The sequence below is a fragment of the Halyomorpha halys genome, unplaced genomic scaffold (genome assembly GCF_000696795.3).
Source record: "Halyomorpha halys isolate HHAL.00 unplaced genomic scaffold, Hhal_1.1 Scaffold8.1, whole genome shotgun sequence".
NCBI classification, from domain to species: domain Eukaryota; kingdom Metazoa; phylum Arthropoda; class Insecta; order Hemiptera; family Pentatomidae; genus Halyomorpha; species Halyomorpha halys.
The window spans coordinates 2,100,905-2,115,683 of NW_027111933.1; the positions used below are offsets into that span (position 1 = coordinate 2,100,905).

At 29.0% G+C, this 14,779-nt stretch overlaps 1 protein-coding gene across 3 annotated transcripts; it reads right to left on the reverse strand.

The window, feature by feature from the left end:
* Positions 1-1,859: 1,859 nt before the first annotated feature.
* LOC106677883 (pre-mRNA-splicing factor CWC25 homolog) lies at positions 1,860-12,134 on the reverse strand. Of its 3 annotated transcripts, none has more exons than XM_067049867.1 (6): positions 12,005-12,134; positions 11,665-11,828; positions 9,495-9,992; positions 6,969-7,213; positions 4,165-4,301; positions 1,860-2,088 (listed from the first exon to the last, which is right to left on the reverse strand). In XM_067049867.1, exons 1-5 carry the CDS (start codon positions 12,132-12,134, stop codon positions 4,178-4,180), a joined length of 1,161 nt encoding a protein of 386 aa, XP_066905968.1. In that variant the 3' UTR covers positions 1,860-2,088; positions 4,165-4,177. The 3 variants fall into 3 exon arrangements, with proteins under 3 accessions (XP_066905968.1, XP_014271559.1, XP_014271568.1); XM_014416073.3 differs by having other exon boundaries at positions 1,860-2,092; XM_014416082.3 differs by lacking the exons at positions 1,860-2,088; positions 4,165-4,301 and adding an exon at positions 5,103-5,183.
* Between the last annotated feature and the right edge of the window lie 2,645 nt (positions 12,135-14,779).

A 14,779-nucleotide genomic window follows, 5' to 3' on the forward strand; every position in this document is an offset into this window, starting at 1 on the left:
GGAAATGCTCAGTATCCCTGAGGTATTTGCTCTTCTGTCAACTTTTTTTGACCAACAAGGTCAGCTGCTTTTATAGGCAGCCACTCTCGATCTTCATTGTTCAATGTAGAAAAACACTCTATTTTTCTTCCAAGACGAGCACCACATATAAATCTGATCACTGACTCAATAAGACCCATTCTTAATGTCCTAGTCAAAATCTTTAAAACCTGATTTGTCCACTTTCAATTGGCTAACTGATGACGATCAAAATTCACCCTTCATGACATTCTTAGTGCAGCAATTACCTATTTATGGAAATTGAGTGCAAAAATGGTTTTGAGGCTTACCCTATTAATGTATATGATAATAATATGAACCCACAAATCTATTTTCTGGCAGAATAGATTAAAATAATTTTTTCGAATAGTTATTGCTGGTAAATAAATTGTGAGGTAAATAAATGAACTCTAGTTGGTTTTTTTTTCTATTTTGAGAAGCTTGAGCTAATATTTTAAAGGTAATTGGTTTTAATTTAATAAGGATATAAACTTTAGCAATGCAAAATTATTTTTATAAATTTCCTTATTAAGTTCTAATCATCCTTTTGAGAATATGAGAAATTATTTCAATTTATGATTTGAACATTTAAACAACATTTAATTTCTGTTGACTAAGTAAAATATACATACAATGTTTATATAAGAATAATACTTCAACGCAAATGAGTTAATCATTAAAATCAGTTAATCATTTAGATCATATAATCTGATAAATTACTTTCCATTTTCTAGAATAAAATTACTTTTCATGAATTCATAATCCATGTGACAAGATTAAAGATATTTTCTGTGGATTGTTTAAATTTTTAAAATAAATAATTATCTTCCAATAATTTCAGTTTGAGTATTTATCGTATGTACATATATTTTTTTTTTCCAGGAAAAGGTTTGATGACTTAATTGCATCTCTTGATTTAAAACAAGAACAGTATAAAGAAAAGCTATCCAAATTACAAGTGCAGTTTCAGCAAGAACAAGTGAAAGCTGCTGTTAAAGCATAAAATTACCAGATGTTAGATATTTTTTCTAATATATAAAATTAATTTTTAAAACTACTATGTATAATTAATAACAATAAAATGCTTTCTCTAATTTTTCTGATTTTTACTTTTAACTTATCTTTACATGGAATATTTTTTTTATAGTTATATTTTCTATAATATAAATTTATATTATATACTTATTTCCAGTTTTTCATGACTTTAGATCTAAAAGGTGTTTGCAGTAGTTCAATGTTACCAAAACATGTATAACATCAACTGCTGATAAAATAATTTACAATTTTTTTTAATATGTTCGGCACATTCAATTTTCTGTGTGGCCTCGGAGCAGTTCTTCGGCTAAAATCGAAGTGAGCAGGGCCAACAACAGTTTTCAACCAAACTATTTGTAATAAGAGTACTTCTGTCCAGTTTACTAAAGCATCCAGTTATGACGCTGGCCAGTGCTCATATTTTTATAAGTTCATATTTTCAAACAGACTGCTCAAGTAGTTGAGACCAAGAATTATAGTATCATAGAACTCAATTTAAGTGTTGCTTTTTCCATTTATTTATGTGTGAACAGACAGTTATATGCAATCAGAAGACTAGCCAAATAAAATTAGAAAATTTTTTTGGAAAGCAAAATTAAAAAACAAATTTTCTTTTTTAATTTGTAAAAAAAGAAAAGAAAAAATCTTGGACGTAATTACTGTCTTTATGAATAATAGATATTTGTTCTATCAAATAAAATTTCATTTCCATTTCAAAAAAAGCTTAACATAATATGCTTATAAGATAAACTAAAAACAAAATAAAGAACAATAAAAACTATAAATAAGGTAAAAATAATTAATTTATTTTCTGAAATTTAATTATTTACATTTAGACACATTATTTACATGTTATAGATAAATACAAGATTCATTAAATACATCAACATAAAGTGGTACCAACAAGTGGACAAGTGGTGACCAACTGTATTATTCAGGCCCATTAATCTTTGTTATTGAGAAGACTTATCTTCTTTCTGGTTTTCATAAGATAGCTTGTATTTGAGACTTGACCTGTCTGAAAAAAAAAAGGAAAGTTTATTCATAACTCTTAAAAGAAGGGTAGGTAACCAGGTAAACCTAATTTAAAACAATCCAATTTATGAATTTAAAAAATCTTGAATAAATTGAAAAGAAAAAATTATAGATGAATATAACAAAAGGAAATATATATTTTCTGTTTAGTCCCTCAATAGATCAATATCCCCCTTTCATCCCCATAAGGGTCCCTTTACTCTTCCCTCTAAATATTGCCAACTTCTAAGCATGAAATCACGGTCTACTGTTTTAGTTTTGTCAAGAGTTCAAGAGAAATATGTGAGCTGCATTTATTCAAACTCGTAAAGAGATTTTAGAAATTAGATATGCTGTAAATTTGACAAAAAATATATTATCATTACACTACTTAGTTGAATTTCTTTCACTTTACTCATTATCCAGAATATATGTGTTTTTTAGCCATGTATGAACCTCAAACAAATCTATTACTACATATTGATATTAAATAATTGATAACTCAAAACTAAGTGCATTATATTGATACCACCAACCCTTTGTAATACCCTTAATACCCTCCTTTGTAATAAAAAAAATATAGGACTGACAGCCTCGAATCCAGTCTGTGCAGGTTGATTTTTATTTCATGGTGGGCCCAGAGAATGAAAACTTGACCTTCCTACTCAGATTAGAATAGATTGATAAGTAGGATAACCACCCCAGAAATCGCAGAATTACCATCTCTACCGTGAAACAAAAAAATATGGGACTGACAAGTTTTCATCTTATTTTCAAATATTCTAGACTACTGAGGAAGCCCCATTTAAACAATGCCAAATAAGGAATTTATGTTGAAATAATGTAAAGCTGTTTGATTTATTATTACTTATTATAAGAAAACTTTACCATAGTAGAGGTTGTTTAATGATAATTGATGAAATAAGAATACAAATCCTCTGCCTTTTTTCTAAGGTCAAGTAACGTGATTATGCAAAATTTCCAAATTCAGTTTTCGACGGAAATACACATTTTGAGATCCTCTAGTTTTTTAGCTTTAGTTTCAAGTCCAAATAAACCAAGTCTCACAAAATTGTCTGTGTGTAAACAGTCTAGCTTAAAAATGAAAAGTCTGAAACTGAAATTTTATATTTAGGGCAGACATATGCCTGGGACAAGACAGAAAGATCGACTGACCGGAGGAGCTACTTCAGAGAATAGATTTTTCACAGTTTCTCAAAAATGGTTCTAACCATTTTGATTAAACTCGGCATGTCAATGTTCAATCAAATGGTCTCTGCTAGATCCTATCCTAATTGAAATAGTCTGATAGGGCTTAAATGATGAATTAAAAGAAAATCTTTCTCTGAAATACCTTTTATTTTGTTTATTAGAAATAATTACCCATTTCACATTTTTATTAGAAGTGAAAAATTGAGAAATATAAATTGGGATAGGATTTGATAATTAAATTTAGGAGATAAAAGGAAAAATATTTTCTAAAGTTTTGCAGGCACATGCGCAGTTTATTGTTTCACAAGTCTAATTCTGGTGTAGTTATTTAATAATTATTTTGTTAATTTCACTTAACCTAAATTCGAGGTTTTCAGTTGACAGGATGACTAACTCCATAAAATCATTTGTAGTATTTTAAATATTGATTCAATAATAATTTAACATTAAATAAATGTTTAAGATCACAATAAAAAATTTAGTTACATTAAACTGTCATATTTTTATATTTCAGTAATACTTTTGAAAATAAAAATGTTAACATTTTGGGATGAAAAACATTATTATTGTTGTTAAAACTGGAGTTTGTCAATCTATTAACTGAAAGTTCATTTGAAAAATCAGAAAGAGAAAATATTGCCACAGTGGATAAAGTAAAAATATCTGTTCTGACATGGGTGAGGAATAATTTAAACTAAAAATAGGGTAGTAAGTAAAAGTTGTGGGATGTGTGCACTGCACCAGATTTTTTATATTTTAAAAATAACAATGTCAATTTTCAATCCTTTGGAGTATTAAAAAATGAAGTTGTAAACAGAATACTAGATAAAAGGAAGATTAAAGTAAACCATGCCAAATACTTACTCTATTTAAAATATTATCTCTTGATAAAGTTCTCATTCATGGTTAGTCTGGACTTTTGAATATTGTTAATATTAGATTTTATTCTTGATTCAACACTTTTATCAGAGGTGGCCATTATCATTTGTCTCATTTGTTTCCTGAAAAATAAATATTTACCAAAATACAATAACTACAATTATTATACTAAAACTAGGAAGAAAATATTTTTTTGTTTATCTCTATAACAATGTAAGAAAGAAAACGGTAACATAATAGTGAGTAATTAAAAAACTGTTCATAAGGCTTCATATAAAATTGTATTCCTAAAATATTATATTTCTCTATCAATCTGTTAACTGTTAATAAAGCTTCAAGTGTAACTGTTAATAAACATCTTGTCATTGATGTAGTTGATTGAAAAATTCAGGAGAGGGACCAACGGCAACAATGGCGTTCCAGTTTTAGGGGAGCAGTTTTATTAATTTATTGTTAACAAAAGGGTACAACTTTAACTTTAATGGTTACAAAACTCAATATTCTTGGGAGAGAATATTATAATGTCAATGCAAGTTCTTAAATGCACAGCTCATAAGCAGTCATAATTAAATTTAGTATATCTTTAAGCAAACCAAATAAATACATGTTTTGTCTCAATTTTACAAAGCCAAGAATAAACAAAAAAATTTCATAATGGACTAATTGTGAACAAAGCTCTCATTAGGGACTAAAATCAACCATTTTAATTCATTAATGGTTACTTTAAAAAACAAAACAACAAAGCAAGACACATAAATGGATCTCTGCAAAAGCACAAATAATATTTATGTAAAAACAGCAGAAATGTTATTGTTTTCTACAGTACAAACATTTTTATCTAAGTGACCTCTAATAATATACTAACTAATAATAATAATATATATATAATTATAACTTTTGAAATGACAAAATAATGATTTAAGTTTAAAATTTTATTATTTCAATGTTTAAGACAGCTGCTTTCAACTTAAGGGAAATGTCAAATAAGTCTTTACTTCTTTCATCTGAAATAAAAGAAAATTAATCATGTTTATAAATGTAAACGATAATCACTCAATTAATTAAGGTACCAATGTAATGAAGTAAATAATAATTTTTACCCTGGAACTAGAGTACATTTAGAGAAAAATCAAATGAAAATATGAAGTTGGCTTATAGCTTAATAGACAAAGTTACTGACTGTTCAGTGAACCAGCAATAAGAGAAGAGAATATTCACATCTGGTGAATGAGTGAATTGACATTTTTTTGAGGAACAGAAAGGATTAGTCTAAGTAATGAGTTTTGAGTTTCCTGAGAGATAATGATATCCAAAAAAGTGGAGGAAACTCAAGGAGTTGATAAATAATAGAGGCCTTTTTGGCTTTAAATCATTTGTTAGTAAATAGTACTGAAAAAGTTTACTAAGTTCAAATCATTAATGTAAATAAAAAAAAATTGTTGAGTGGAGAAGGCCTTGAGGAACATTTCATGTAAAGATGTAAAAAAGAGAAGGAAACCTAATTAAAATGTTCTTAGGTAAGGGAAACTATGTAGTTAGGAAAAAAATATCTTAAAATCAATAGCACTTTTGATTATATTAAGCTGGTCTCAGAAGTAAAGACGAAGCCTTCTGGTTTGTAAGAGATTAAACCATTTACTTAAATACAATAAAAAAAAAAAAAAGACAACTTTTCTATGAAAGCAATTTTATGATCCTACAGAATTCAGGCTTATGATTTACTTAAGAGAAAAATGATCATGATCATATTGACTTAGGGCTTGACTTCCTTCAGAAAAAAAAGACTAAGATTTTTAAAAAAAATAAATCAAAAGAGACCATCAAGTCTAGAGTACCAGGCAGTATCTTTAGAGCGTAGCAGACAAACGAATAGAAGAGTTTATTTACTTCTTTGCTGATATAAACCTTAGCTAAAAATATGACTCCATTCATGTTTGTAATTGTATAAATTGAAGATGCTGGAAATATAACATATTTCAAATATGCTAGTAGGGAGGATGCAGTGACATGCATGGTTTGAATATCACTAACCTGAAACTTAATGTTACTGAAAAAATGGCAAATTTATAGTCAATTTCGAGCAAGTTAAAGATATTATGCCTATCCCATCATGTGTGAAAAAAGGTATAAAAGATTTGCATATTTTCAACATTTTGTGGGTGTCAAAGATTGAATGTGACATTTGAATGTTCATTTTGTGATACAATGTATATGTATAGATAACATTTTATAAATTCTTAAGCTGATTTATTTGATCCAAATTATAATTTTTTTTTTTGGTGCACTAAGTGTTATGTTTGTACTCAATCATTTCAAATTTACTTTTTTAATACAATTTTTCCTATAAATTTTTAATTTCCTTGTATTTAAAAACATACTTTGACAGACCAAGGTCAAAAAATAGTCATTCCCAGTGGTGAGTGGCAACTCTCTCAAATAAACAAAACAAATTAGAGATAAATATCTATTAAAACACTTGTGAGTGTAAAAAAAGGCAGGCAAGATGATAGAAAGGCACTGTTTAAAAATTTCCTAATATCTTTTCTTTTTTTTTTGCCAAGACTCCCATTGGAGTCCTAAACTGCCTATTCTAATATCTTATATACATATATATATATATATATAAGCCAAACGCGATCCATTTATGTAAGATGTTACCCACACTGAAATGGGAACTGTATGCATAATATTAATCAACAATTATGATTATTACATAAACAATATTTTACAGAAAATAAACTGAATAATTCAATCACTGACAAAATGAATATTGTTGTTCTGACTATTACCTCATAAAATCTTCACTGTAATTTTCTAATTTTTCTGACGATTCCTCTTTTTTATATCTGGCAATATTTTGAGATCTGACATCATCTCTCCATTTAGCATTTTGCATCATATCATTCAAGCGTTTCTGTTTTTCAGTTTCCGATAAACCACCATTTTTGTGTTTTTTGCTGGCATTGTTTGTAGAATCTGATCTTGGCCTATGCACTGTAGAAATATCTCTCTTGTTGGAAGTGCGGTAAAACATCTACAAAAATCATATATTAGAAATTATCAAAAAGCAAAAGATAGAAAGTATTTATAGATGATTTTATGCAGGGTCAATATTGGTATATATTATAAGAGGTTTTATAAAACTCATTAAACATCACTGAAAATTACCAATTCCAAATAAATTTATATTATTTCTAATGATTGATTGATAAGTATGTTGGGCCATTATATTTACACTCTCTGTTGGATTTTGGTTATATGGGATGGGGGAATACAGAAATTTTTAAAAAGGATCAGGAATGTAAATTCGTACTTAAAACCTATTCAACAATCTCCAAAAACTAATACTATAAATTATCCATGTCCAAACATGTGGAAGATGAACGAGTGAAAGGTCAAGTTTTTAAATTTTTGGGTATTGCTTGGGAATGTCCCTACTAGCTACATTAAAGAATTCTGACTTAGGACGGCATTTCTGCCCAAGTCACCATGATGAAGGCCTGAAATTCAGGTCGAAACATCGGTACAAATAAATAAGTTTTGTTTATTTATGTATCATTACTGATTGCTCCCCCTGGCCATCTCCTCAAATCAATATGCAGTCAACTATTAACAACTCATTAACTAATACTCTTCTGTGAAGGATTAAGTAGGTATCATTTTAAATAATTGACCCAAGTGCCTCAATTCCACAATAATAGTTGAACAAAAACAAAAGACAATCCTTCCCAGCCGGACCTTAGCAATGATCCTATGCCACTTTCGAAATATTTGCTTAAAGCAGGAAGAGGAGACTTTAAGATGGTGTACTCAAGCAATATTTAAGAAGCACCTGAAATTGGAAAACGAGGTTGAATTGAAATTGAATAAAAAAAACAAAAAAAAAACATGATTGGTTACAAAATTGACACTAGAGACACATGTAAAACAAATTATAACTGCTAATCCAACAAGTGAAATTATTTTAACTAAAACTGAACAAAAACAGAGTTGAGGACACTGAATTCGAAATTAAACAATACAACTTTTCAGAATTATTCATAAATACCAATTAAATGTATTGAATACTAGCATATGCTAACGAGAACTGATGACTACTTGTATTTATCCGCAAGAATACATATGTGTAATAAAAAAAATGAATACTTTCTTCCAATTTTCAACGTTTTACCCAGAATTAAAAAAAAAAAAAGCACCAATCACAATTTACAACTTTAGGAGTTCAGAAGTAGTAGAGCTACAACAATTTTTTAGAAGTTAGTAATTGGCCCATTGCAACTAATTGAGACAATTAGAATCAAATTAATAACAACTCACAACAAGATACTGGTGGTTGTCGTTAAGCTGTAAAAACATCAGTTACCAACTAGGAATCATGAAAACTAACCCTACAAGTTTTAAAGCGAAAAACTATGGAAAAAATAATATGATCCTGTTCTAAACAAATCAAAAACCAAATGTTTACTCCAATCACCAAAATATCCTATTTATGAAAAAAATAACTAAAATAAAAAAACTAACTAAGTTGATGAATAGGTTTCTGACCCTACTGTGGGTCAATTCTCTTCCCTTACACTACATCAAAAACTTTGATTTGACTTTGGCTAATCCTCCATCTGGACAGGGCAGGCAGATAAACGTCTTCAATTCTGGTCCATCCTCAACGAGTACAAGAATTAGCCCAAAGCCAGAACCCCATCTCATAACTAAGGGTAACTACCCATGGTGATATGAAGACAATTCTTTTATTTCTTCACTAATGAAAAGATTCCTCACATAAGCACAGTTTATTCAATTTTATATTTATATTTCTATGAAGAATTTATCATTTAATTTAAGTTGTATTTATTTCTCTTCTTTTATTTGACCTTATTAAGTTCAGTTAAGTTCTTTTTTCTTGTTTTTATGTTCGTATATTTTGTTTTCAAAGGTTTTCATTTTATTATGTTAAATTATGCAAAATATAATATTAACAAAATTTTATTCTTTTATTTTTGCCATTTTTACGGCTTGGGCTAGCAAAGGTTTCTATTGAACCCCTTCCCACTGTACCAATATCATTAAAGTTGTTAGTGTAGAAGTATTGAAAATTGAACTCTTCTACCAAATACCAATACCAAAAGTATTCACAATTTTTGAATAAGAACACTTTTGTATTTATAAGTAACAAATACCAAATATTGTTTTTTATCGGTCTGAAAATGTTTGATGAATAATAATATATTTATTTAATATTAAAATTAAAAATGCTTCAGCATATGATGTAAAACAAACTATTAATACTATTCAAATCATGCATAACCAATTTAGCCTACCTTTTCTTTATCAGGTTTTCTAGTCCTATAATTTTTTTCAGAGGTAGTTTGAGTAGGTGACTTTTTATCTCCCCTATCCTTATTTCTTTCATTAATATATTTATCTGGTTCTTTATCTCTGTAAGAATTTCCTTTTTTATGTGAATAAAGCTCTTTTTTATTGTGATCTTTACTAGAACTACTACTGTTTTTATGGTCATGTCTCTTCCTAGATTCTTCCTTATGTTTCCTATAATCTTCTTCATCTGACTCAGTTTCAGAACTGGAAGAAGAACTACTGTCACTAATGCTTCTCCTATGTTTTTTGGAAACCTTATGTTTCTTCTCAATTTTTACATTGGAAAGCTCAGAAAGAGATTTTATGCCATGTTTTTTCATTATTTTTAAATATTTAGAAGCTAACAATTTATCGATATCATTAGAATCAGGGTCACTTGTTTTCTTCTTTTCACTAGATTTGCTATGTTTAATTGAAACGTTGTTTTCTTTCGTTTTGAGCTAAAAAAAAAAATTAGAAATTCAGTAAATAAAAAAAAAAAAATGAAAATTATAATACTCACTAAAAAATAAAATATTGTAACTATTCAAAAACAATGGATAAGTACTGGAAGATTGTTGTTTGACCGTGTGTATTAATGAATGGAATGCGGTCAAAACAACTCAAATATAAAATGGGTATACTATTTGAGTTTTTTTTACCGCACTCAGACCATATTCCATTCAATGGATAAGTATGTTTCAGCATCAGTTAAGCATACAATCAATAGGCTCTAGGTAATGAACCTTTTTGGACCAGCTCCTAAAATTATTACTGTGTAGCAACCTGCCAATAATAGAAGCTATTCCGATTATGTATATTTATAAAATAGTTGTAAACCATTTTTATGCGAATCAAATAGATATGGAATGTACCAAACTCTCCATTCAGGAGAGTAGAACACTAATAAACGATAACTATATAACACTGAAATTTCGACCTTAATGTTGGTACAATAAAGTATCTCTTATCAGGATTTTCACTCCTGGCTCCACCCCCCCCACTCTCCCGACCATCTTCTCCTTATATTAAATATATTCATGGTCAACAATAAACACATTGTTACAACTTTTATTATTGACTGAGTTCGTAGAGCTAAAGTTAAAACTGTTAAAATGTATAATAAATAATGTCAAACCGATTCAACCTACAATAAATTCATGGACTGATAATAAGAAAAAATAATGATAAAAACCTGGAGATAAAAAAAACATTAAAATCACCTCAACTTTTTTTAAACAAAACAATAAAAATTAACTCAAAATAAAAAACTTCTCAGGATCACCATGGTGCGATACTTAAACCCATACAAAAATTTATTTTCAATGTTGGGTAACCATAAGCATCTACTAAGCTACTAATAATTAAAAATATATCACAAAACATTAGAATTTAAGAATTATTTTACTTACAAGGGTAGAGTCATGGTATTTTTTTTATTAAGTGATATAACTCTCAATTCAAACCATTCTTATTGATAGTGAAAGATCCGTGACTAAGAGGTGGCGACTCAGGTTAGTGGAATTCTTAAGACCAACAAAAGACCAACAATTAAATAGTTTTTAAATTACAACAAAACAAACAGGCAATATTACAAAGCTGCATTAGATTGAATAACATTAAAAAATGTAAAATGAATTTTCAAAAATAAAAACTTAATTATTCTTATGAAATTTTTTGTTGTTGATGTTTTGCCCTTTACCTCTAACATTCTCGAGAGTATTATGGTCTGAACTTTAGGATCACTAACATTACTTTAATTGTATTATCTTCTTTGACTAGTTGAACTATGTAGTTAACTATTTAAATACCTCCATGAAAGTTGCTATTATCCCGCTTGGTCATAGGATTCATGATTTCATTACCATGTTCTCGTTCTTATAAAGACGTTTGGAACATGAAAATCTAGTTCTTATTGGTGGATTAATTATTATTAGTAAATGTAGTAGTTTAAAATTCGATACATTAAATATTATTTTTTTTTTTTCGGTTTGGCTCTACAAACCTTGTAAATCTTTGGACATCTGAACCATCCTTCCTACCTGTCTTGAGCTACTGCTTTCTAGTTAATTATTATTGAAAAGTCAATTTATAAGAAATATTCATAAGAAATTTTTATAAGGAAATAAATACCATATTTTGAAGTTTTTTCAATTTTACTGGATTTTTTAATAATTGTTTCCTTCTATCTATCTCTTGTTGCCTTATGATTTCAAGTGGATCTTCCTTTAACTTGCGGATGACATCAACCTGAACAGTGCTTCCAGCATTTGCAAAAATTGAAGTTGGCAAACAATCTAAAACATACATATAACTTTTTAGTGTGATTTGCTGACATATGTATTGTTATTGTAGCAAAATCTAATATAACAATGGAACATACAGTACAGTGTAACTTTAACAATGATCAATAATATTAGTTTTAATTTAGTACTACAGTAGTAAATTTTAAAGATATTGTATCCATACTAACCTTTTTCAATTTCATTTGAAAATGATGACTGTTCAAAAGCTTTATCAATTGGTCTTCCAAGTAAATATTCTTCCCTATCAACAACGTCATTAGAATCTTTGTACATCCATTCAAGCTTAGGGCCTTCCATTTTCTAAAAAGGATACGACACAAGTAAGGTAATAACACTTAAAAATTGGAATTAAAATTATACATTTTCAACACAGTATCAGCATTTCATGTAATTAATTATACTATATAAGTTTCATGTTATATGTATAATTCCAAATTGTATCAATTACTCAAAAATTATATCTCTAGTTTATACAAAAGATGAATAGTTAACATTTAATATGGAGTGCTTGTTGAATCTTAGGTCTACAGAATAACAGTGAACTACTTACACAATTATTTAGATGAAAGTACAATATAAAAACTAAAGATGTTTAATGTTTGCATGGGATAAACATTTTTAGTTTAATTAATCAAGGATGTGGTGTTACTACTACAATCCTACGAATAATTTAAGCATATCATGAAAGTTTAATTAAAAAAGATATAAGAAAGAGTTCAAAACTCAACCAACTTAAATCAAATAAAATAAAATATAAAACTTACGGAAAACAGAGTAAAGGCCTCAAATTAGGTATATAAAAACAACTCGAACAGTTCACAAAACAATCCTATAAGATCACCAATAAACAGAATGTAATCTAATTTTAACAATATACACGATGTTGGTAAACACAGATATACACCTAACCTTCCATAGTGGTAACAAGGATTGAAGTAATCCATAGAAGTACGTTCCAAAGATGAGGTTTAGACAAGTCGTAGGCACAAAATAACATGTTGCTATAAAACTTCGGTGAATGTAGACGCATAAACGTTGGTATTTCGATATGTACTGGGCAGTTGTAGGTCTTTTGACCTGAGTTCTAGAATTCCAAGAATTCAACATAGACGATTTTTTCACGTTCAGTGGATTCCGTTCAACTTTATGATTTCTAAGATCTTCTTAATAATTTTATTTTATTTATCTGTTCTTCTGGCGTGGAAAAATTAATCATGTCATCTGTAATTAAATTAATCATGTTTAGTTTAAAATAATGCTTAGTTCATTTAGTAGAAATTACCCTACTTAATCAAGGATTTTAGTTAATAACACGTGAATATAGCTAAACTTTTATATTTTGCAATTTAATACCATTATTTTGAATTTTTCGGTTTTCTAAGTACTTACATAGTTAATGCAAATAAATTGCTGATTAGAAGTGATACTGTAGTATTCGATCTTTTGTATTATGATCCACTTCCAGGTCATTTCTGACATACGAGCGGAAGGAAGGAGTAATCAAGAGGCAACCAACCTATTCTAACCATGGTATGGGAAAGGGGTCAATTTTCATTTTGTGGGATCGCTACTAAATTAAAGTCAAGCTGCCGCATAAGTAACGAGGCATTTGTATTTGACACCTTAACTTCCTCAGCCACAAATGGCTCATGGACAATTCGATCTAAGGAATTTGTTTTAGCTACAATTTTTGGAACTACTTCTTAAGTACTACAGGGAGAATTCAGCAAGTCTGTCCTCTTACAGAATCCTGAAGTAAGTCGTGTCACCGCGAATTTGCGGGGGTTATCGATCTCCAGATTAAATTGATATGTTCACTTTTACAAATAATTTGTGAGGTTATCTCAAAATATTTCATTAAAAATGTAAAATGTTTACTATTCCATTTCTACCTTAAAGATAATATTAAAGTTTATGAATTGTAATGGTTCAAATTTGTGGAAATTATTATTATTAGCATAGTTTATACTTGAAGAATTATGAGTATCCTGTCAACTTTTCATATTGTGTATATGCCAAGGGACATTTAAGTAGAGGGGCAGTGTCCTGGATGGAGGTTGAGCTGGGGCTACTGGTTTTGATTTTATTTAGAATTGGATGAAGTTCAAAGATAATACTGTAGACTGAGGTTACTTTCTTTATTAAGGTCTTCCTATAGATATTCCTACAGCTATTAGAGTTGTAACAAATTAATTACAACCTAAGGTACATTCTATGGAATGAATCAAAAATAAAATAAAGGGAACAAATTTTTTGTCAGATGTGCCACTATTCAAGCAAAGCGGCGATATTTACAGTAATTTGGTACATTACTCTAAAATTCCTTAGGTGGACTCCTAGCTTTAATCTTTTTAGTTGTAATTTAAGTGATACTCTTAGATCGAAATTTGTGGAAAAATTCAATTTGAGTGGGAATAGACATCAGTACCTCTGATAATTAATAAGATTTAGTTCTTCAGAAACCAACATTGTATTCCAGATAATGATAAATCAAAATTTTGTGAATATATTTTCACAAATACCGAGGAAACTATAAATTCTGTGAAGATGTGTAATGGAATTTAGGGAGGGTTTTATAGAGAAAGACAAAGAATGTGTGTTTTTGCCAATATACGCCATGATAGACTGTTCTAGTCCCAAGGGAGCCAAGCTATCCCTTTCCAGAACAGTGTCATCATTTATTGTCCTGGCCAAACAAGGAGAGACCAAATAAGAAATGAGTGAATGTATTAGATCTAAGAAGTTATCTAGAAAGTTCTTAGATACGATACTCACTGGGCGTGCCTTCGACTATTATGGGTGCTCTATATCTTCTGGCTTGTACAGTAAAAGGGAACGAGTTTTGAACTCCATATAGGCACTAGCTCTGGATTGTAATGCTTCACAGACTTGAAATGAGACACCTCCATACTGATAAGCACAAAACCAATTTCTCTTGGTTT

Excerpts from the sequence above, each read along its gene's own strand:
- LOC106677883 (XM_067049867.1), bottom strand. The coding sequence starts at position 12,134 with ATGGAAGGCCCTAAGCTTGAATGGATGTACAAAGATTCTAATGACGTT. Across the intron at positions 11,829-12,004 it reads TTCAAATGAAATTGAAAAAG|ATTGTTTGCCAACTTCAATT; the intron begins GTTAGTATGGAT and ends TGTATGTTTTAG. Across the intron at positions 7,214-9,494 it reads GAAAACCTGATAAAGAAAAG|ATGTTTTACCGCACTTCCAA; the intron begins GTAGGCTAAATT and ends TGATTTTTGTAG.